We start from the raw sequence: 24904 nt of genomic DNA on the forward strand, positions 1-24904 counted from the left end.
TCTTCAGTCTTATTTGAAATTCTCCAAGTGCAGTCATACAATTTCACAAACGTGACAGGACCTTGCAGATAACTTTCCCAAATCTGAATGTTTCCCTGGACAAGCAGCTCTCCAAATGCCCCTTCATCTCTGCTTAGCAGCTGAGTTTTCTAGATTTAAATTCATCTAGTTTTAGTAATGCTGAGAGACTGTGTCCAGTTCTGGGTTTGTCAGCATAAGAGAGACATGGAGCTTCTGGAGCAGGTCCAGCATAAGGCTATGAGGATGATGAGAGTGCTTGGGCACCTGATTTATGAGGAAAGGCTGAGGCAGCTGGTCCTGTTTAGCCTGAGAGGGATCTCATCACTGCCTGTGAGTGTCTGGTGCCAAGAGGACAGAGCATCTCTTCTCAGTGATGCCAGGCAATAGAGTAAAGGGCAACAAGCAGAAAGTGGAACACCTAAAAGTTCCACTGAACATGTGGAAGAACTTCTGCATTGTGCAGGTGACCAAGGACTCTAACAGGTTTCCCAGAGAGGCTGTGGAGTCCACCTTCACTGGGAATATTCAAAATATGTCTGTACCAATCAATTCTACGTTATGTCCTCTAGATGACCACTGGAGCAGGGAGGTTGGGCCGGGTGACATCCAGTGGTCCCCTTCTAACTATTCTGTGAGAGTCAGGACAGAAGCGGTGCTGCGGCAAGGGGCTGATGGGCTCTCCGTGCGCACTTCGCAGGCTCGGACACCCTCGGGCGGCTTCTGAAAGGCGACAGAGGGCAGAAGCCGGCCGGCGTCCCTCTGCAGGCCCCTTATCCTGGGCGGCTCTGCCCGGCTGCGGCACCGACCTTCATCTGCACCGCGAGCCGAGAGCGGCCCTGCCCGGCCGCGGCGCCGACCTTCACCCGCAGCCCGAGCCGCGGGCGGGCGGGCGGTGCCGCCGCTATAAAGCCCGGGACGGGCGCTGCGGACCCGCCCTGCGGGGACCGCGCCGTCGGGGCAGCAGCCACCCAAGCGGGCGGGAATCTTCCTGGGCTGTGAAGGTGAGCTGAAATAACGAGAGGGGAAACGCACAGTCAGAAATCGAACAGGTGTTTGTTGTCGGTTTTGGGTTTTTTTTTTTTCCTCTCTTTTTTTTCCCACTTTATCTGAGATTGATTACGCATTTTCTTATCAATGTTATTTTAGGCTTCATCGGATTCATGTGCAGCTTCTTGCTAGGGATTTTATTGTTGTTGTTCTTTTTTTTTTTTTTTTTTTTTTTAACCAGTATTTTTGATAGATTAGGGAGAAAAGCCTGGGGGGAACTAAGAGCATCAGTTCTTTACTGCCTCTAAATGCATCCTAGCATAACATGGCATAACAAGTGCGTGTCTTATCATTGTACTTGTGACCATGTTATAGCTCTTCATTTAGTTCTAATCAAACATAAGGTAATGAGGGAAATCATCTATTCTGAAATAGATTGTTTTCAGTAACTTTTATATTAGTAATTTCAGGATTTATCATAAAAGACTACTAAAACAGGCTACTGACCTAGGTTGCTTAGTAATACTGTGCTCTGTTCTTAATATCTCACTAATAGTACTTATTTTTTCATGCTGTTACCTTTTTTTTTCCTAGTCTTTCTATTTAAGTAGAATCATGTTTAGACCAAAATGTGATGAGTAATGGAAAAACCCACAGGTATGAAGTCTTTAAATATTTACTAAATCAAAGTGTTTTGTTGGGGGGGGGGTGCTTATTGCAGGTTCTAATGTGACTCTCTCATAAGCACACAATAAAAAGAACAATGAAGGACTATTCTGCAAATTCCACAGAACAGAACCTCTCTGATCCTGGTAAGAAGGAACACCACATGTGTCTTTGAAGAATATGTTCCACAGATTTGAATCTGAAGAATGTTGTAAAGCTCTCCTGATTGCCATAGTGATTTTGTAGGTGATAACATGATGAGTTTCCTATGAATGAGTGAATTGAAGCCACACCTATACAATATTTTTTGTATGAATCATTCCATCAAGTTCAACAAAATAGATTTGCATTTGTAAAACTATTCAGGAGTGTCCTAGCCCGGGCATGAAAATTCTCCTGAGGTAAGCTGGAAGAAAGTTATTGCTTTCAAATTGTTGGCTCAAACAGCCATTGAAGGCCAACTAACCTTAACACAGTGGGTAAAAAATTCTATTCATTGTGAGTCAGCAGCAAAAGTTAAGATAAATGTAAATTGGGAGTGGTTGGTATGGGAAGCACCTTGTCTCTTTTTTGTTTTATAGGTGGCTCCCCACTGTGGTTACTCATCTGTTTCTTTAGATATATTTTTATTTCTTATTTGATGCATTTAGAACTATAAGCTTCATGGGTAGGATTATGCTTTCATCCAACTTTCTTGAGCTCCCAGCCAGCACAAAGGAAGTGGGACGTGTAACAACTACTGCAATCGAATAGTGAAGATGGTTATTAGAGTCAAGGACATGATACTTTAGTTAACTGCCACCTATTCTGTGTTACCTACAGCGATTATAACCTTCACTATAAGCAATTTTGTGAGGACTTCTACTAATTTGCATTGAGTTGCGCAGATATATGAAGGAAGAATTAACTTTCTTTTTCTTTTAGTCTTTGATAATCTTTCCGTATAATTACATTGTAATTATAAAAATGTTGTTTCCATCTCAGAAATGGAAGCTTTTCCTGGGAATAAAGATGAACTGAAGAGAAAGAGCCTGGTGAATTTTTCTTGAAATTTCCTCCCAAGAACATGAGAAAACTAGTCTTTAAGTGCAAAAGAATCCGCTGTGAAAGACACAAGAAGGTAGTACAATAGATGGATTAGTATGCTAAGAAAATCTTTTTATTTCACAGAATCTGGACGCAAGGGGTGTGATGATCCTTCTTTCCAGCATGAAGAACATGTAGAACAAATTGACCAGTCAAAGCCCAAGAAGGAAATGTAGGTATTTTTTTAGCTTAAAGTTACCTGGGTGTATGGGGATGTCAGAAGGGCAGGGGAAGGAGGAGAAGAGCTTAATACAGGTTTGCTAAAAAAACCCCTCATCTTAATTAGTCTTTTGTACTTTATTCTAGGAAGGAAGATGAGAAGGCAGAGAAACGAATGGTTGGCATTTTTGAGTTGGTTAGTGTCCTGTCTAATGATCTGCTTTATACTTTCTTTATTTGACATTGTGAGTTTGTTATGAATGACAATTCATAGGCAACCAAACATTGGAGAAGAATCTTGAGGACTACTGATTCTACACCTGCTCTCCGAGAACCAGTGATAATGGTTTTGTGGCAGTTTTCTGTAGGACAGCTATTCCCAAACAAAATAGCTCTTGCATGTGGACTTGATTACTCTGGAACAAGAGAAGTTTTATTCTTCTGTGGTTTATTCTATGTATGTTTACACTTTATGAGATGGTCAGACCAGTCAGGAATAAGATGCTCCGATTTCAGATTAACCACATCCTAGGGTATCTATAGCAGTTTAAATACACACCCTTCGTCAAACAAAACAAAGCTTCAGAGGTAGGCAAGTCTTAAAGTACAATCTATCTCTGCTGAAAACATTTTCTACTGGTAGGTATAAGCCAGGTGCTGGTCAATAACTCGCTTTTGTTTACATAGTAGAGGCATTATCTTAGTAAATATGTAACTCAATGGAACACAAAACACAATATATTCTACAAAGGTCATCCTCGCTTGCAAGCATGTAGTTTTTTCCCAGACTAAGAATCTGCGTCCTGCCAGTATTCTCTTAGCAGCCTGGGTACTAATTTAAAGATGTGTTGCACTACTACAAAAATCCTTATGTACTGAGTTTACCTTCAACTGGAGGGCTGCTACTTAGAATATGTTGATGGAGCATGTTCTGCAAGTCTGCTGTACTGTAGCAAATGCATGAACTGTCAGGTGTAATGTCACTTTTCTCTCTTTTTCTTTCTAATGCTTACATAGTTTCGCTATGCTGATGGGTTGGATCTCCTGCTGATGATAGTTGGTTTGGTTGCAGCGGCTGCAAATGGTACTGGAATGCCACTTATGATCATTATCTTTGGAGAGATGACAAACAGCTTTGTGCTAAGTGGCGTGCAACCCAATGGTAAAACGTTTAAACTAAATTTCTCTACATATTGGCTGTGCTTTGCTACTGAGGCTAAGATTCTTTTTTCTCCCCAGACTATTCACTGGTACATATCTAAGGGAGCATATTATGAGCAACACGCATCCTGCTGGAAATAACCCAGTCATTTCAATCCATCTTTAATGACTAGACCAGGGCAAAACCAAAGCATTGGATGTGCACTTTATAAATGTACTTTGTTGAGATAGTAGGGAGTACGATCAACCTTAGTTATCACTAATTGCTTAAAAATAAATGCGTATTTGCCAAATAATTTTGTATTTACGTTTGTATTGCAAGACTCCACTTGCAAAATACAAAACATTCCCAAACTTGATGGCCCCATATTGCCATGAATCAGTTCCTCTATATAGCACTTCCACAAATATTCCTACTTTTTATTTCCTCTTCACAGATACTTCAGTAAACAATTCCAGCTCCCCATCAGATCCAGGTGTGGATATAGAAGGTGACATGACAAAGTAAGGGTCTGTAGTTATCCTGTTAATAATGTATTAGAAGGTTTTCTTTTACTGTGTTATCTGTTTGAGCAGAAGCCTTATTTGCCTTCCCAATAATGTACCACAAGCTTCAGTATTTGCTGAAGCTGATTACTTTGGTGTGATTAATGAAGACTAGTTGCTGCTCTGTGTGTCTAACTTCTCTCATGAGCTACAGTGGGATCACATGGGCTTTTGTTCCCTTATCCCAGGTTTGCCTACTACTACGTGGGAATTGGCTTTGCTGTGTTGATCCTGAGCATCATCCAAGTGTGGACATTTTTGGTTACTGCTACAAGACAAACCACAAGGATCCGGCAGAAGTTCTTCTTTGCAGTGCTCCATCAAGAGATGGCTTGGTTTGATACTACCCAAATAGGAGCATTGAACACCAGACTGACGGAGTGAGGGTTCTGTTTTGGTTCTTTTACACACATACACACACCCCCAAGTATGGCACTTAAAAGTAAACTGACAATTTATCTCAGCAGAATAGCCTATAGAGAGTTAAAAAAAAAAAAACCAAAACCAAAAAAAATCCACCAAACCTAAAGTGTGACATATTACATCTCAAAGTGAGAAATTCATTATCCTTTTCAGCTTCATTTGTACTGTTTGTGGTATGTGCATTGGAAGGAGTTTTTTTCATGAAATGCCTGACACTGGCTTTCTGAAGTCCATGAAGTACATGTTCAGCCACTGCTAAACAAACAGCTCTACTGTCTCCACCTAGTTTATACACACCAAAAGCTGATGCTTAATTAAATGGAGATGAGCCTGGACTTCAGTATCAGTACTTGTACAAGTACGGCTTGTACTTGTATCTCAGGCAGTATTCTATCTAGCCAGTTAAAGTCTTTGGAGTTATTCCATAAACTTAAATAGATTTAGGGGTGAGGACTGTAATGCCCTTGTGCTATGGGATTATATGTGTGAACACTACAGTTTTTTTTATTAGTACTTTTCTTCTGGATTTTATAGTAGCTTTGGACACAGATCTGCCCTGAAAAGCGTATGAGAAGCTTGAATGAAACCACTCTCAACTCTAACATCTGTGTGTTCTGGGAAGAGAAAATAGGGAAGGAAATTAGTAAGAAAAATTGAGGTTATTCCAAAAAATGGTATGATGGAATGGAGGTAGCTCTTCATCTGAGTCAGTAGCCAAAATTACAAACATGAAATGCATCAGAGAGCTGAGCAGAAGAAATCATTTATAGATGGTCAGGTTGGATTAAGAGGCTGCTTGATTGTTTACTTATATTCCTCCATTTGGATGCCAGATGAGGAAACTAGGTCATTGGTGGCCTAGTGACATGGCACAGAAACAGCAGAGAATGTTGAGAATACAGAAAATGAATCTTTAAAAACAGGAGGTTTCTGCTGTGTTTTGGCTACAGAAGAGCCTAATGGTACAGTTCAGTAGCTGTGGTCAGAAATTTTCTTTTGCTGGTTAGGAAATGGCAAAACTCCTGAGATGAGGCCACACAGCAAGAAAAGGGGGAGGGAGGCAAAATGAGACTCATTCTATACTAACAAATCTTTTTTTTTATTATTGTTATTTAAAGTGACATCAACACCATCCGTGAAGGCATCGGAGACAAGATCAGTATATTTCTGCAGTTTTTGTCCACATTTGTGTCAGGGCTTATTATAGGATTCATCTATGGGTGGAAGCTGACTCTGGTGGTTATGTCAGTCAGCCCACTTCTTGCTGCATCAGCAGCAATTTGGTCAACTGTAAGTGTGTGGGGATTTTTAAACTAAGAGACCAGAAAAACCTTACAATTCTTATGCGCACTAAAAGGGGCAAAGAATGGGAGAGACCTAATGTGATTTTTAAGTTGGGAGGTTGGCCCCACTCTTACTTTGATTTCTACTCCTCCTGCAGCCTTTTTCTGGGTTCCCAAGCACACTCTTGTAAGTTGTGTTCCTTCTGTCTGCATATCCTGTCCTCATGCCATGTTGCATGAGGGTAATCTCCATCAGAGCATCTTTCTGGCGCAGCAATTTCCTCATGACAAGCCCTCGTTTTTCCCTCCTAGCACAAATACCTTTCAACCTCTTTCCATCTGCACATGCCTGTACCACATCTCTTGCAAATAATTTACCAGGTTTCATGCTGTGTACAGAATAAATCTATACAACTATGCAGATACAAACAGCTGCTGAAAACTGAAGTGATATAAATCAGTGAAATGGCTGGAGAAGTTTCCCTTTCAGATAGGAAAACTTTCCCCTTATGCACTATTTTCCACATTAATGTGTATGGCTTTTACTCCTGAATGGCTATTTATATGATCTTATGGGGTTTTTCCAACCTGAAGCATTACACATAAGCCAAGAAAAAGAATGTTAGAGGCTGTAATGTGATTTTCTTGCTTACTTCAATATCAGCTGGTGTTCTAGTGTCTGAACACCTCAGAAAGTCAGAGCAGCCACAGCACTCCCTGCTTCACTCTTCCCAGTGTAGTTTGTAGGCTTGGGAGGAAAGCAGATCAGTCAGGAAGCTCACCTGATGTTTGTGTAGCCTTTGACTGTAATGAGGAGACAGTGATAAATTGAACTCTATTTGAGGGAAATTCAGGACATGGGGAGGAGCTGACCCCCACATTGCTCAGTCTGGTCTTGTGCACCTTGTGGGATTGTTGTTATTCACCAAGATTGTGTGAGTATTCTTTCAGTAGGCTGCAATAACAGCTGTTTTCCAACTTTTCAGCTCCTGGCATCCCTTACTGCTAAAGAGCTGTCTGCTTATGCCAAAGCAGGAGCTGTGGCAGAAGAAATTTTGACAGCAATCAAGACTGTTGTGGCTTTCAATGGACAGCAAAAGGCATTAGAGAAGTAAGTTTAAAATTAATAACTATATTTAAAATATGGCAAGGACATTTATTTGTGGATTGTGGGGATTTCTTTTGTGGGGATTTTTTTTGGAGGGGCAGAGGGATGAGATTCTCCTTTGTGTCATTTTGTCTTTCTATAAGTGGACAAATCAGCTGAAAATGAAGGTGTGCAAATAGACCTAGTCAGTGAATACAGACTACTTGGTGTTTTCACTGCAGCGGAGATGAAAATTTCTCCTTTGATTGAGATCTAGAGTTGAACTGAATGTGAAAGTGGTGGGAAGGTTACCTTTACCCGTGGGTCAGATGCAGCAAAGTATGCAATCAGTGGCTTATCTTCTAGAGCATTTGTGCTGCTGCTCTGATCTTTAATTACTGAGCTTATTTTTAAGCTACACTGGATAACAGCCTTGGGTAAAAACACATTACTGGCTTTTACAATGATTTGCAGCTTTAATGATTTGCAAACAACATGTGTAGCTGCCCAGTGTTGGCTGCAGTCATACATACAAGATGGAATGATTGTGACTGGCCACAAACTTTTTTGACATGCATATCAGATAACTCAACAAGCATAAGCAATAAATTTTTTATACAAATACCAGGCATCACTGATTCCATGCAGCTGGGAAATGCAAAGCAGATGACCCGATCCATATGCCCCATGAAACTCTTCTATCTTTTTCAATTCATGTTTGCCTTTGTCTTGTGCAGAATTTTTAAGGTGGTGTCAACCCTAACTTAGGATCCTACGGCCTGCTCCTGTATTTGCTTTCAGGGACTGAGCTCTGACTATCTTATAGCCCTATCTTGTGCTTACTGGAATTTGTTTTTAACATGTAACAGTATTTGGACTGTTCGTGTTTGCACAGCAAAGGCAAAAAAAAAGCCCTAGGATGACCCAGATAAGTTGCCCTCTGCCCTTCTCCCCATATTCTGCAATTACCAGTGTCTGAAAATTAAATGACAGGAGCTGTCAATATTCATTCAAAATACTTTGTCTACAGACAAAATAACTGATACCTGAGTCAAGTAAGGCCTTTCCTTTTTATGATTGACCAGTCAGCCTCTTCTACAGTTCTACTTCCATTTAATCTAAAAACCCCAAACAAACATAGTGGCTCCCCTAGGAATATCTTCTACTAGGGACAAGCTCCTACCAGGGAGTGCTGAACTCAGAGTTAGGAAAAGCATCCTTTCACTGCACAGTGCTTCCACTGACAGCAAAAGTTTACTCTTGTAAGGGATCTTCAATCACCTTTAGTTTCTGGCAGTAGCTTGGCTTTTCCTCAATATTTGAGTGATCACCTGTATTTATCACACTACTTAAATGCAGTACCGATTTCCCTGGAAAACCTATGATGCTGCTGACTCAAAGTTAGGGCCTGGTTTTAAGAGTACAATCAAGTCAAAATATTTCAATATGTTTGACTAACAAATACAGCACTGGTGGCATCTTAGAAATTTACATGAACAAAATGAATGCAGTTTTTTTTTAAGATTGCTTCCCAGCTGAATGAATTGCATGTCTTCCTGTAACAGGGTTGTACTTTATTGAAAATACGTACTGGGAAAAGAATGCAAGCTACTGACCATGTTGATTATGGATATTATGGGTAGAAAGTTACACTATTCCTAGGCTACAATTTGCATAAAGAGCTTGAGTAAATGAAAACTATTTGTTGAAAACTATGGAACGAATTTGAACCATCCTTGGAAAAAATAATTCTCTAGTTGATCTTGTTAGTCTCTACACTGATCTTCTGTGTTCACTGGTTATATATGTTAATAAGTAAACTGACCGAAGGGAAAAATACTTGACATCCCAAAATGGCCAGTAAGGGAACAACTTTGCATTTGGAGGGAGCTCTCATTTACCTCCTTCCCTATTGCCTGGGGTTTTTGGAGGATTTTTTTTTTATTTTGCTTGTTTTAAATGTGGACAACTAACCTTTACCTTCGTGATGAACAGTGCTGCTAAAACTTTTTCAAGGTTTCGTTTCAGGGTTAATGGAAACAATGAGTTCAAGAGTGCTATTATGTCTTCCATTGTGATAACAAAGTTGTGATGCTTCATTGTTTTCTGAATGTCTTTGGTAACAGTATGGCAATATTGTTGGCATATGTCAGAGCAGATTTATTCAAATTAATTGCCTCCCTAATAGTCTGTTAAAAAACAAACAAACAAACAAACAAACAAACAAACCCTGTATTCCCTTTGAGATTTTAATTGTTTTTCTTACATAAATCCTGTTAATTAAGAAAAGGGCCCTGGGAAGTGTTAACCAGAATGGCATGTGGTACCTGTCAAATTAATGGTTTCTTCACTCACTTTCAGATATGATGCTAACTTAGAGATGGCTAAACGTGTTGGAATGAAAAAATCCATTACCACTAACACGTGCCTAGGCCTTTCACAATTTTTTATCTTTGGATCCTATGCCCTTGCATTTTGGTATGGGACCAAGCTCACTGCTGAGGATCCACATTATGACATTGGCCGTGTGTTAATTGTAAGTACAGCAATGCAGCTTTGAAAAATGCTCTGTATCTTCAGGGAAAGTTATGTAAGTGATGTGTCTGTTTTCTGCCACATGCTTGCTAAATTAGCTGTTAGAGACTCACTTAGTATAAAACAACTGAATGGTAGTCATCTTGCCCAGCTTTCAATAAAACAAGTTCGATTGTCTTCGACTCTATTTATGTAAGGTGGGGTGAATAACTTAGAGCTGGTGCTTAAGTCTTTCTAGTGCCCATGTAGGCACTGGTGGCACTGTAATAATTAATTGCAATGCTCCTTTCTGTCTCCCACAGGTGTTCTTCTCTGTGATTGTCGGAGCTTTCTCCCTGGGCCAGGCAGCTCCTAACCTGGAGAGTATGGCCAATGCACGTGGGGCTGCCTATGAAGTATATAAGATTATCAATAAGGTAAACATCTAACTATATAGGATAGAAGCCTTTCAACCAACTTAGCTTCCACTCCTTCTCCTTTTTATTTTTTTTCTCTTGAGAAATGTAACAAAAGCACTCTAAAGCCCCAAATCATCAACTCTATAGATGTTTACTACAGAAACCCATAATATTTTCATTGATCTAAAAAAACCCAGCTTCTTTGTTACAGTGAAAGCTGGAAAACCTGGCATGTGTGTCTGAGATATATGGTTGAGGTTTTTCTCTAATATTAGACTTTCAGCACCAGAAGGAAAGTAGTATGGCACTATTCTAATTTTTAAAAATGCATGTATGCACAAATTCAGCTGAGATGGGGTTTACTGGGGAGGGGGAATTGGTGAAGAGGGGATTAATATCACTATTGAAAGTTATAACAATAATAATCTGTGATGCTGATGTTGCTATAAAAAAGGTTTTCCATATCATTATCTTGATTTTGCTGTGCTATGCAGCAATTGCATATCTGTGTATATAAAATATTTTAAAGTAGGAATCAAAAGTTCATGAAGAAATGGCTACATCATTCTTTTTGATGTGAGTATAAAACCCTCCAATACAGATTACTGAGGCCCATGTTTTGGTTGCAAGAGAATGCAGCTAAGTTCTTCAATTATAGATTTTCTGCTATGGATTTTGTTGCTTTTGAAATTCACTATATTTGTCAAGTAAAATTCACAATTTGATGTTCCTTGATATTCAGCATTCTGCAGGTAAAATGCAGCAGTTCTGCTATGATGTAAAATGCAGTGTAAACCAGCATCTGAGAAAGTAAAGAACAATGCATGTAGCAGAAATAACAGTTCCAAAAGTGAAATAACCACCAATATATTTTATAAACCTCTTTCCAGAAACGGCTCATAGATAGCAGTTCTAAGGAAGGTTACAAGCCAGACAAACTCGTAGGAGAAATTGAATTCAGAAACATCCATTTCAGTTACCCTTCCAGACCTGATGTTAAAGTAAGTTTCTACTGTTTCTACTACTGATCTTATTCAACTTGTGTCCATATTGTTTGTCTAATTTTGTTCTTGAATGTGAAATGCATTCCTGTTTTGGGGGATGGGGCATAATTTCCCCCCCAGTGACACATAAAGACAAAGCTCTAGATCTTCTGTCACTGTGTATCTCAGTCTCTTCTGCGGGACAAATATAATATGTGTTGCCTCTCATCTGAATTTTTATGAAAAAGAATTTTGATAAATCAAATAAGATTTTTCAAAATCTTTCCTTAAGGCTTCCAGACTTTAAGCAGTTAAACCAGAAAATTACTTTTTTCCAGTTTCTTGGCTCTTTGGAGTTACGACATCCTGTGTGAAAAATTATCAGAGAAAAACTTTCGATACATTGATAGTGTATTTTTGTGGGCATATCATCCTAAATGTACATTTGGAAGTCAAACATTGTTTTGGAAATATGTTAAAATTGCTCTTCAAGAAACAGTTGTGCCTGCTCTTTGCTAGTTCAGTTCCCATTAATGACCTGTGTACATCATGTTATAGTGATTACTTTTGTGGTGACACCGTTGGTTTGACCTCTCTGCTTACAGTATTTGCTTACAATCTTTTAAACACCTTGATGAAAGTGAAAGAGAAAGGAATTTGCTGCTGTCCTTTCTTCCTTGGTGAAGAACAAGGTGGAAATAGAGATTTCAAATGTCAACAATTAAGAACTTGACATGCTGATTAAGTGGTGAGCATGGGAATGTTTATACCTCTCTGGCTGTTTCTTCAGGTGGCTGTTCCCAACTCAGTCATCTGATGTCTGTCCCATTGTGCATCAAATCTGTTTCTAGGACACTGGGATATCTGGAGGGCAGATTCAGAGCTGGGCTTTCTCCTTAACTGATTTTTTTACAAGGCATTTTCTATCCCTCTTGGCTCAGAAATCAGAAGGCGCAGAGCAGAGTCTTCATTTTTCTTCCTAAAAATCCTATTCAGGCTGCTGAGTTATGTTGTGGGTCAGCACACCAGATGGGAGGGAAATAAGAAATATTTCTCATCCTTCCCAAATCTGAGTCAGCAGCTCTCCCTACTAAGAGCATCAATGTTATTTAGTAGAGCCAAAGGAATCAGCAAAGCTGTGTAGAAGTTACCCACAATCTCTCAAGCAGTCAATGCAACATATTATAATCTTCCCTGTCCAGGTTAAACCAAATCAAAGAGAGCTAAGGAGTACAGTTTCTATTAGTTTAATCTTGGCAATACGTTGCCTGATGAAAGAGAGTTAGAACTGGCCTAGTGTGTGGTAGTAATTAGTTGCATCTGTAAATATTGTGGTATCTAGAATAAAGTTCATTCTTGCTAATGCAGGCACCAGGATATCAGCTTCCTGGGGATGTAAAGCTGCGTGGATGTAATAATGCGAGAGGAGAGGAATATTGCAGCTATTTTAATCTCTCATTGCAAAAACATGTGTAGGCAAACTTATAAATCAGCCTGGTATAAACAAGAAGAGTTCCCATAGCAGCTAAATATTTTGGCAACTACACAGCATTACTTGTAATGACATGGACATCTTTTGAGGTAAGATGTTCTCTAAATGTGAAAATAGCAAAAATTATATCATTAACTGCAGCTACTCTCCAGGTTGCTGAGACTGTTAAAAATAAGGAATGGGACTTATTAAGGGCTTCCCAGCAATTACTTCATCAAAACAGCCATTTATATTTTAAAAATAGAGGAAAGCAGGCTTGGGTTCAGTGATACCTTTTAGCACCTGAAAATAATTTTCTGTGAGATTCGTAATAATTATGCTCTGGAAAATGAAGGACAGCAGGATAATTTAAAACCCCAAGCCTCCTACTAAATCACACAAATTGGAGAAAATTAGCTATGAAGTTCAGAGTAGTGTGGCTGTGTCTATATTAGTTTGAGTGTGCTGGGGAATTTTCCCAGGCAATGGAATGCAATGGTCTATGCAAGGGAACTCTTAAAATGTTTCTTGGCATGAACTTGGCCTGTTCCAGTTATCAATCTTCTCAAAAATTTCCCAGGCTTGTTTTGGTAGCCAGAAGGATCTAGGGGCCATTCCCAAAAGGCAGGTTGCATGCAGCCATCCTGCTTCAAAGGCTAATACATGTCACAAGCATAGGTGAAGAGTTTTTCCTATCAGTGCTCCAGGATATTCCCAGGTAAAATTATTATATTATTGTTGTCAATAATACAATATAATTATATTATTAATGTTGCCATACCTTCAAACTGTGGCACTCACTACGACCTTGATAGCAACAGCTACACTTACTTTGACAGACTGTTCTCTAATCAAACTTGTAAAACTAAGATATATATATATATATATTTATTTATTTATTTATTTATTTCCAGATCCTCAAAGGTCTAAACTTGAAAGTGCAAACTGGGAAGACCATTGCTTTAGTTGGTGCCAGTGGCTGCGGAAAAAGCACTACTGTTCAGTTGCTGCAGAGATTCTATGACCCTGACCAGGGAGAAGTGAGTGTCTGCAAAGGAATTGTAAAAACTCAGAGCTATTAGGACATGCATGAGTTTCCCATATTGACTGAACCTTGTTTTCCATTTTGGCTGAATTTCACCATATATCTGTATAGTTCATATTTCCACAATTTAAATTTCAAATGAACTATCTCCTCTTGTTGGCTTGACTTCATTATTCTGCTCCTTCTTACAGTACTACATCACAAATAGCAAATGACACAAGTCTTGGAGTAGACTTGCAAGATCTGAATTTAAAATAATTATTAACTGTTCATTTTTTAAATTCCCTAAACATTTTTGGGCAAAGCATAATGCAACAGAGTCCTGCTGTATTTTGCTTCCTTTTCATTGAATGTAAGCTAAAACCTGGAGAGAGTTTTCCTATTTTAAATGGTTGATTTCTTGGCTTGTTTTTCACTGTCCGCTAACGCACAGAAGTTTCCATCATTACGAATTGTATGTGTTTTACCACTAAACAATAAATCCAGTTGGTAAATGGTAAATATGTCCCACATGAAATTTCCAAAGGAAAAAAATTAGGTAAATGAAACAATGTATTTTTAAGAAAATTTGATATTTGAAGGATGCTACTTAATAGTTACTACTGCTAGTTGAAAGTAGGTAAACATTTCAAATATGAAAAATTGAACTATCAGTATTTAAGGTATCAAGGCAGCTGTTTTCAACACAGTTCTTTCTTAAATTTAGCTTTCCTGTGGCTGTTCATTCCTGCCCCCATGCCTCATTTGCTGTGTCAACGCCAATGTTCATAAGACCACACTGCAAATTACCTACGTTAAAAAATAACTTTCCTTTTAGTCAACTTGGACTCTCTTTGATCTGGTGTTAAGCGCAGCCAGAGAGGTGATTGTGTAGCCGCAACTATGAGGACAATAAACTGGCACAGGGGCACGAGAATCATGTGCAAAGTGTGCAAGGAAGCTGTGAAATTCTTAAGCCAACTCAGACGTAATGGTGATTGGGGGATAACAAACAGGGGGGAAAAAAAGCCCCTGATGTCTTCTCTGTTTATGCCACTCATCATAATTTTCCATCCTGTGCAACAAATGGAAAAACTGCAGTTGTAGCTTCTCCCCCAACATAGCTCTCTATTAAAGAATTTTTTTTTCCTTGACCTTGTGGCTGATACTTCATTCAAGTAAGAGTAATTAATTGCTTTATTATGAACAGAGTGCATTTCCTTGACTTCTTTGACACATTCTTTTCCTCTCAGATTACCTTAGATGGTCGGGATATTCGGACCCTTAATACAAAGTGGCTACGAGAAAATATTGGCATTGTGAGCCAAGAGCCTGTTTTGTTTGCAACCACAATAGCTGAGAATATTCGCTATGGCAGAGAAGACATTTCTGATGCTGAAATTGAGCAAGCAGCCAAGGAAGCCAATGCTTTTGACTTTATATCTAGACTGCCTGATGTAAGTTCCTGAACTTTGAGTGTAAGAATGAAAGATCCATTTAAGCTGGTGTCCTGTTTCTGAGAGGCAGAGCATGGGAATGAAAGTTATACTACAACTTCTCAAAATACACTTATTGCCTCCAGCAGCTTATTGCCTCCAGTAGAGAGTTTTTCAACTAAATATTGTGCCTTTGGTTGCTCTCAAAGGACTTGTGATGGAGTCTGGGAAAAAATGTCAATGGCTTAACTAGGGAGAAAGGAAGCTTCACAGCTGTATTGCCATCCCTACCCATCCCATGAGGCATAGAGGAGTTGGCTTTTAGAAAGAAGAACCAGAAATCCAGAGCCCTTTGTCAGGAGCTAACTGTACATTCACAGGAAATAGCGGGGAGTGGGTGGAGGTAAATAAATATGCCCTGAAGTAAATAAGTATGCCCTTTTAGCAGCTACAAAGATCTTCCTCTGCCTGAGATTCACAGCTTTGAGCCCTCTCTTAGCAGTAGGTGTGTTACTCCTTTCAGGATGTGACTGAGAAGCGAGGTCAAGAATTCTAAACACATCCTCATAAATGGATAATATGTCTTTGTCTTTGCTCCTGAAGTTAAAAATGTGGGAAAAGTGCCCACCTGGGATTTGATTTCAAAACCTTTTACTACTTTAGAGAGCTTGGCCCCATCACTCAAGCATGCGCCACTTCAAACATGTCAATCTGTTCCAAGGTTCCTTGTTCTCAGGAAGAGTGATTTGTTCATATTTACTCTTAAATAGCTATGTAATAAAAAACTACAGTGGACTTTGAGACTTGTGACTTTGCAGTAAGTGATATGGTCAGTAGGAACTAAACCATGGCTCCAAGGGGGAGTGTCTCAGATTCAAAGGAGGCACCCTATTGGTGTGTCCCTATAATTCCAGCCCTTTTGGAAAGATAGGCAATCCTCGGAAAATATAGAGATCCCTTTTACAGGCTTGCCTTGAGAAACCCTAGGGTTTGGAGCACTGTGTGAGCAATAAAGATCTTTAAAGAGCCATAAGTTCAAAGTTGAACAGGCATAACATGTGGGGGCAGGAGGGTTTGGCTAAGGGCTGGTTGGATGGACATCCTTCCATGTTTGCTCTGCTTGGGCTCAAGTCAGCTGCCAGAAGATATATCTTCTAGAAGATGAGTACTTAGGGTTGCACTGAGAAGTGAGGATTTGAGGTGTCTCACAACTTCTGTTTTGTTGTCTCATTTATCAGAAATTTAACACCATGGTGGGTGAAAGAGGGGCTCAGCTGAGTGGAGGACAGAAGCAACGAATAGCCATTGCCCGTGCCCTAGCAAGAAATCCCAAGATTCTTCTTCTGGATGAAGCTACATCTGCATTAGATACTCAGAGTGAATCCATAGTGCAAGCAGCTCTTGATAAGGTAGGACTCACTGAAGCTAGCAGCTGCCATGAAAAAGTGCAACAAGCACTTAAGGAAACTTAGTGTACAATTTTCAGTGCCAGCTTCCATCAGAATCAAGAACACTGGAAAATAAAATTTGGATGGATGCTTAATTTCAGTGTTTTAACAAGGAGTTTGAACCATCAAAAATTTATGTGAAAATTTGGTTTAATTTTTTAGGGGTTTTGGTTTTGCCTTACTAATAATCAAGAAGACACTTAGTCATGTGGAACTGTAACTTAGGTCTCCTGCACTCCCTTTCTCCAATCATAATTGTTCATTTGCTGGTAAATTGATGGCATCTTATCAAAGCAAGGTATGAGGACAGAATGGCTTTTTCCAGGTGGATTAATAGAAAAGTATATGTTATTGATATCCCTAGTATTTTTTCTTTATTGAATAGTTGCTTCATAATTTTAAGAAAGCTTTTGATATTTAGCAATTTTCATTCTTTTCCTGCTTTTAGCAGCCCCACAGCTCTAGGGTGGGTGCTACTGCAGAGCAGGGCTGTCAGATCTTGTACCCATGTCTCTGATCAGCACATGATACCTTCCTCACAGCCCACCTTCTTCATCATCTGTTCCCATCAACATACAGTAGAACTCATAGGCTTTGATTGAAAAAGATCTTCATGGCTTGGCTTGAATGTTTTTTCTTTTGTCTAATATTTATTTTAATATATTTTTTTAAATGAGGTGAAAAATCCTGCCTTTCATTTCAGTAGTTATGCAGAGAAATATGAATTCCCATTACGGCTCAAGGGAAACACAGAATTTGTCATCTTCACTTATTAGTGAGCTTAAATCTGAGGTAGAGTGCAGCTCTTTGTTATAGCCATGTAATTCTGGTGATTAATATTGAGGTAACATGTAGAATGCAAAAATAATATTAATATTATCTTTCTTCTGCATGTTTTGGTTTTGTTTTTTGTTTGTTTGTTTTTTTTTTAATTTTGTAATCAAGTACTTAGCTTTCCCAGAAGCTTATTGTTTCATTGAGTGCATAACAGAGGGAGGTCACTCAATTAAGTGAACTCTTTCTCATCCTTCATATTCTCAGAACACACCAAAATGAGCCCTGAATCATAACTTAGTCATGTTTTCACAGCATTTTGATGTCTATCAGTGCAGTCCCCTAATGAGATTTCCAAATTTCATTTCAACATCCCTGAGTGGAAAAAGTGGTGCTACTATTGTTCATTATTTTTACAGCTGAGGAGCAGAGATACTAACCTCATGAACACTCACTGTTTCAAGGCATTCATGTGCAGCTCCTTGTAGCCAGCTGTTTTTAGATAACTTTGCACCCTATAAAGCATTTTGCTAGTTCTGATCAGAGCTCCCAGCTGCAGTGGTGAGGCTTTGTGTGTTAGGCCAGAGGCATAAAACCGCGTTGTGGCAAACTTCCTGGGAGTGACTTGCTTGGGGGGGAAGAATTCAAACCTCCATGGTAGCAGTCCCCTACTGCAGATGGCCTCATTATCTTCATGTCCCTGTTCCTGTGCCCATATGATGTACAACTTCTGTAGCAAGCAACTTCCAGCAGGTTCCAGGTTCACAGAACATACTTGAGGTTCCCTTGGATCTCTCCTCCTGCCAAGCTGCCATCTGCTCCAGGCATTAGGGTGGAGGGAAGCCAGCCTCTCCAGCAGTCACAAGGGGTCCTGTGTTCATTTGCTGCATGAAGGCTGTGTATGCCTCTGGTCTGTGTGAGGGCGCTGGAGAGAGGTGGAGCATGTAACCTGCTGACTGAGAATTCAGCAGCTCCTCCTGCCAAATCCCAGTAGAATTATTGTCAGATAAATTTGTTTCAGAAGGGAGTGGCTCAAACCCATTTTTGATGCAAGTTTGCTCCTCTATGCTTTCCTGCTAAGTCTGGTCAGAAATTATGCTGATATTGTACTTCCAAAAGTTTGCAGGGACAAAGAAAATATCTGCTCTTTATATATTTGTGATCCAAGCTTTATTTTCAGAAAGATCTAACTATTCTTATGGCATTTCCCCATCATGCTTGCATGCACATGGAAACACTTTGTGAGCAACTTTAGCTCAAAGAGGTCAAATATTATAAAAGTCAAATAATAAATAAACTTTAATTATGGTCTTTAATTTTTGTTGCCTGTCTCAAAGACTAATGTGGCTTTCTCTGTCTAAATTAGTCAAATAAAACTGTCCTTGCACTGCTAAACAAGGACACGAAGCCAGGCAAAAATAACAATCTTTGCTTTTAAAAGAAAGAAAAGTATTTTTAAAGTTTCAATTTACTATGTATTACAGTTGACTAAAATAACTTTATTTCTGTGCTATTTTCTTGCACAACTTAACTGTAACTGGGTTTTGTGTGTTTCTGTAGGCTCGGGCTGGACGTACCACCATCGTGATTGCTCACAGACTGTCTACCATCAGGACTGCTGACACTATCGCCGGATTTGAGAAAGGTATCGTGGTTGAACAAGGGACACACAGTGAACTGATGCTACAGAAAGGAGTCTACTATTCCCTTGTAATGCAGCAGGTAAAGGCAAATTTATTTACTTTCTTTCTCCATTTCACAAAGCTGTCAAATGGTTGGTGGAGTAATTTTCTCTCTAGTTCCTGCATGTTATCCAGCTGGCAGCTGCTCAGTTACTCTAGTCTGGGCATGGGCACAGGCTTGGAATTCTTGGGGGTTTTACCCATAATGTTTCATATTTATGCAATCCAATATGACAAAAACATAAGTGAGTTTAGGGCACAGACTGCATATTTATGGCATAACCATAGAGGTGTTAGATTCCAGGTGGATTCCATAGATGGCTTTAAAGGAAAAGAGGGGGACAAAATCAAATAGTCTACTGCTCTGCAATTGTAGACTGAAATATATGTGGCCTATAGACAACTACAGTTACACAATTGAAACAGTAGTATTCAGGAGAAAAAAAAAAGTCTTTTTTCTAGTCAAAATGCCTTGTAAATGTATATCCTGAATTCTCACTAGGGTTATAACAGTGATGTTCAGGATGGTGGCACATCAGAAGATAGTGAAGGCTCAGGAGCTGAGGAATATGAGGAAAACATAAATCCTGTAGAAGAGTTGAGTCTTCAAAATCATTTTGAAATCTCTGTGATGCCAGAGAAAGGCAGCATACGAAGAAGATCCAGCCGATACAAGAGCAAGAGGAGTTCATCTAAAAATCCCTTTGGACAAAAGAAGAAACAAAAGGAGGTGGAGGTTGGTATTAGAACTTCAGTTTAGAATTTTAATTATAAGATGTAAGCATAAACAAAACCCACATAACTTGGATTACATTTAGATAGCTGTCTTTTCTGCAACATTTACTCATGTGATATTGCAGTCAGTACTCACCAGACTGAGGATAATTTGTCTTAACAAAGACCTTATTTTAATGCTACTGAGTTAATGTGGAACTTGAAAAAAATTGCTATTGGTTTGTACATTGCTTTGTACATTTTAAGAGAATTATTTCAGTGGTACAGATTTTTTTAAGTTCTTTATTTTAATTCTATCTAATTGAAGCTAGTTATGAGATTTCATTTGCAAGATTCTTTACTCCCTGGTACTTACTGTTGCAAATATGTTGGATAATATAATCCCTGGAGTGTGCGTACCCAAATTGAGGGCACTTTCGAGTATCATATTACATTTATGTCAAGCAAAAAAACAAAAAAGAATTGAACCCCTGTCATTTTGAAGAACATTTCCATTAAAAGAGATGTTTCTCCTTCTGGTTTAGTATATGCTTCAGTTTTGCAGGGTATTTACAGATAAAACAACTTGATTGACATAATCAATAAAAGTCATGTAGGAAGTTTGGGGTTAAGAAAAATTATTTTATTTCAAAGTTGAATAAAACTTGCTCATAGCGTCAAAAAGAGCAGATTTCTAGTGCATTCTGGAACAGACTTGAGATGAGCAGCTCAACAGAAACTTGATTTTGTTTTCTATTTTGTAGTACTTTTTTCATTAAACATATTGGAAGAGTGATTTGATATATTAACGTTGCTTGCATTTTTTGTTTAGTTTTTGGGGGTTTTTGCCTGATTTCAAGAACTTTGCAGTGAAGAACTAAAATATAAATTCCAAAGTAAAAGCATTAATTCTTCTAAGTCTGTGGTAGTTAGGATCTCATCTGTAATAAATATTTTAAATAATTATTAAATTCTTAGTATGATTTTATCTGTAGATTTTCCTCCTGTCTAAAATTCATCTTCCAGCTAATGAATATTTCAAATAGCAAGAACAAGCTGGACCCATTCCCATTATCATATAAAATGTTGTATAACTTCAAAAGATACTTTTTGGCTGTATATTAATACTGCTTAAGACCTTAGAGGAAATAGTGGGTGTTCATGCTCAAGAATACAATATTCATCACATTCAGAAGAAATGAAGTCAAACATCCAGCAGCTGTAATTATTTCAGAAAAAAATCAGCCCACTTTTAGAGTTGAGATTTAGCCACCTTCATTCAGCATCTAAAAAGCAAGATAAAATAACCAGGAAGCAAGAGCAAATTGCTTATAATCCTGACTAATATTTTGCCTCATTTCTGATGCTTTCATTATTTACTTTTCCAGAAATATCCCTTTGGAGGCATAAGCACTTAAATAAAGTGGTAGAGCAAGACAGAACATTTTTTGTGCCTTGAAAACACAAACAGGCTAACTGACTCTAACAAATGCCTCGTTCCTGGCTTTGGTAATGATTCATTGGATATAGTTTGCCAAAGAGAAAAATGACCTCTCTACCCAATTGTTCTACTGCCAGCCCACTGGTATTTAGCTGAACTGGAGGGGTCTTTTCTGTCCTCTGAACTGTGAGATGTTCAGTTCTTTATAATGATTGAAATATTAGTTACCATTCATGGTGACCAGTCCTTCTGACTTTCAGTGAACTGTCCTGGCCCCTCTCCCCTCATGACTTAGCCTTTTGTTAAGTTTTTTGCCTACACATTTTTACAGTGCAGTTTGTGTTCTAGGACATGAAACAGCAAAGCAGCAAATCTCCAGCATGTTTGCTTGATCTGAGTGCACAGAGAGGGCTTTCAGTATTTTACGAAGACTGTTCACTGCTCAAGGCCTAATGAACACCCACTGTCTGGAGAATTTTATTTTCTCTTTCCAAGGAAAACTCACAACTTTCTCCTGTAGGAAGAAAATCTCCCTGCTGTGCCTTACTTAAAAATCTTGGCTCTGAACAAACCTGAGTGGTTCTATGTACTGCTGGGAGTGATTGCTGCTGCTGTCATAGGTGCAGTCCACCCTACATTTGCTGTTATATTTGGAAAAATCATTGGGGTAAGTTTTTTAGTTGCGGGTTTTGGGGGTTTTTTTGTTTCTTTCTTTTGGGGGTTTTTGGGTGGGGGGTGGTTTTTGTTTTTGTTCTTTTTTGTTTGGGTGGGGTGTTTTTTGCAACTAGAAGTTGCAGTCCTGAGCTTTCTTCATGCTCAACCATTCACTTCTTTCCATGTTAGTCTCTGAGTGGGATTAACTCGTATAAATACATCCATTGAAAAATGTTGAAGGGACTCTAGAAGCAGAGGATGGTGGAACTGCGTCTAACTAGCTGGGGAAAGGAGGCACGTTGATGGATCTGGGAGAACAAATTAGTGCAATGTAGGTTAAATGGAAAGTTGGACTATCTTTTGGGTCCTCAGCAGAAAGTTGACTGCAGACTGATTTTAGAATCCAGGATACTTGCTAAAAGAAATTAAAGTAGGCAGACAAGCTTCTTGAGATGAAGGCTGGCTTATGTAATGGATGCTTGTCTATGTACTCATTTTTGTGGGTTTTTTCTTTTCATAGGCTTTTCAAGAAAGAGATCCAGAAAAAAGGAGTAAAAACACTGTATTGCTTTCTTTAATATTTCTTTTACTTGGAGTGATTATCTTAGCAGCGTACATAATCCAAGTAAGTGTCACTACACTGAAATCTTAAAAGCTCTGACCTTCCAACAGGCTGCAGGTATAACTCATATCAACACAATCTGAGAAGTAAAAAACCAATCAGAGCTTACAAAAATATGCACAAGTGCCAGGGTCTTCCTGAGATACGTAGGATTAATATTTACCTAAAGACATAGATCTATATTTGCTCATGGTTTAAATAATCCACTGAAGGAAATGTTAATTCAACATGATTGAAATCAAAGTTGAGGGTCCAGCCTTAAAAGTCAAAGTTAATACTGATATTTCTCACTGACTAGTCTATAGGGTCTTGCCAAAGCAAGTATAAAGCAGACTCAATCTTTCCATTGCAGACAGTGCTTTTCATACCATTGAGTAAATTCCATCATTTCCTGCACTCTTAAAGCTTGCAGAAAGCACTGCGTGCTCTCTGATGTCCACATCATAAAAATCCATCGGAATGACTGCTGTGAGTGAATGTTTCTGGTCACAGACAGGATAGGGAAGCCAATCACTAGACAGGTTGATTTATACTGTAGTGCTGCTGTCTGTGTGTGCATGATTGACCAGAAAAGTTTAATCTCCCTTTGCTTGGGGTGGTTGTGATACAAGAATGTAATATATAGATGCCTTCTTTGCTATGTTGCTTCCTTCTTGTGAGAAAATCAAGTTTCAGGTTCAGGAATGTGAATGACGCTTTTCCCAGGACATACATATTCACAGGGGGTTGCAGGTGTGATGGCTTTTGTTGAGCTTCTTGGTATGATTGCTTTTGTTGTGCAGATTTATAAACAGTTACAGCATCAGATAAGAAAATGTGACTGGTTTTCCTCCCCCAGGGATTCATGTTTGGGAAGTCTGGGGAAACCCTAACAATGAGACTGCGCTCTTTGTGCTTCAGAGCATTACTTCAGCAGGTATGAATTAGGCAGTTACGATATCAAGAGAGAAATGGGTGTGGACAAGAAACTGTGTGTTTGTAGAAACATATGAAAGGGACTGGTAAATTGGTGACTGGAAGAAAAAAGAACCCTACCATAGCCTTTGCAAATAAAAAATCTTCTTTTCCTTTCTGTATGTACAAATCCTTGAGGGTCCCTTCCAACTCAGGATATTCTATGATTCTGTAGCTGATGGATAGGTAATTTGTAAGAGAATAGTTAACCTCTTCAGGACCAAGGAATGTCTAAGTAAATGGAGGTTATAATAAAAGTTTCTTAATAGGTATGTTCAGGAAAATATCATAGCCAAGAACACTTTGATTACAACCAATTCGATGTCCACAAAATAATAATATTTTTAAGCTTTTTCTTTTAATTTATTTGGAAATGCTGATTACACAGACAGAATATTCAATTAGACATCCTGTTTTGTATTTTCATGTAATTTTTTGAAACAAAAATCAATATCTTTTCTTGCAGGAGATTGGATGGTATGATGACCAGAAAAATGCTGTTGGTGTTCTGCTAACTCGTCTTGCTACAGATGCTTCCCAAGTTAAAGGCGTATGTTGATTCTTTTATGTGTATTTTTCAAATGTCTTTTTCCTTACAAATATTAATTGCAATTGGCAAAGAACTCCAAGATTATTTCAGAAAACAAAGTAGGAAATCTACCCCACAGACTGGTAAATGCCTTTACACAGCATGCTACAGACACAATGGAAATGGTTTCTCATTGATAATTTACAACTATCAAAAATCCAGCTGATGTTCATGTACCTTTCATGTACCTCCCTGCAAGTCTTTAAGCTAAATATATAACAACTGTAGAGCATTTCACTGTGCAAAGTGAAATCTGCATATATATGCTTGGACCACAGTCACTGGACCCTAGGTTTTTACATCATCTTATGAGTGTCCCCTGAATGCCACAAAGAGGTTGCATTTGCAAAGGATACAAACCCTTACTCACCTGAAGGTGAGTGAAGAGAATTCTTCTTCCCATTGCCACAAAATGTGCTTCACAAACAGTAAGAAATAGACTAGCACAATTTAAAAATACCACAGAGGACAATGGCCAAGGAAGGGAACTACTCAAGAAGCTGGTGTAAGACAGGTGGCCACTGGACACTGCTGAGAGAATATGGCAAATTCTGCACAGTTCCTTCAACTTCTCACCTCACCCACAGAACCTGACAATCTGCCAAACATTTCTCTTTCTTTCTGTCTCTTTGTGGGGAAAAGCAAATCACTGCAAGACTTGTGGGGAAAGGTTTACTAGTGTATTTTTTTCCCCTTCATATTTGTACATCACTAATCCTTTAATCCTTGCACTTTTCAGTGTCCATAGGTTTTTGTTTCT

At 38.8% G+C, this 24904-nt stretch overlaps 1 protein-coding gene across 1 annotated transcript in view; it reads left to right on the forward strand.

The window, feature by feature from the left end:
• Nucleotides 1-1771: 1771 nt before the first annotated feature.
• ABCB5 (ATP binding cassette subfamily B member 5) overlaps nt 1772-24904 on the forward strand; it is a 32783-nt gene continuing 9650 nt past the window's right edge. The window contains exons 1-20 of the mRNA XM_030968954.1: nt 1772-1820; nt 2845-2932; nt 3067-3115; nt 3937-4081; nt 4518-4584; nt 4815-5006; nt 6168-6339; nt 7319-7443; nt 9781-9955; nt 10257-10370; nt 11243-11353; nt 13721-13846; nt 15084-15287; nt 16505-16675; nt 19049-19210; nt 19673-19906; nt 21846-21992; nt 22500-22604; nt 23440-23517; nt 24022-24105. Of these exons, the coding sequence (XP_030824814.1) occupies nt 1772-1820; nt 2845-2932; nt 3067-3115; nt 3937-4081; nt 4518-4584; nt 4815-5006; nt 6168-6339; nt 7319-7443; nt 9781-9955; nt 10257-10370; nt 11243-11353; nt 13721-13846; nt 15084-15287; nt 16505-16675; nt 19049-19210; nt 19673-19906; nt 21846-21992; nt 22500-22604; nt 23440-23517; nt 24022-24105 (2598 nt within the window). The remainder of the gene's footprint in view (nt 1821-2844; nt 2933-3066; nt 3116-3936; nt 4082-4517; nt 4585-4814; nt 5007-6167; nt 6340-7318; nt 7444-9780; nt 9956-10256; nt 10371-11242; nt 11354-13720; nt 13847-15083; nt 15288-16504; nt 16676-19048; nt 19211-19672; nt 19907-21845; nt 21993-22499; nt 22605-23439; nt 23518-24021; nt 24106-24904) is intronic.

This window comes from Camarhynchus parvulus, chromosome 2 (assembly GCF_901933205.1).
Source record: "Camarhynchus parvulus chromosome 2, STF_HiC, whole genome shotgun sequence".
Lineage (NCBI taxonomy): Eukaryota > Metazoa > Chordata > Aves > Passeriformes > Thraupidae > Camarhynchus > Camarhynchus parvulus.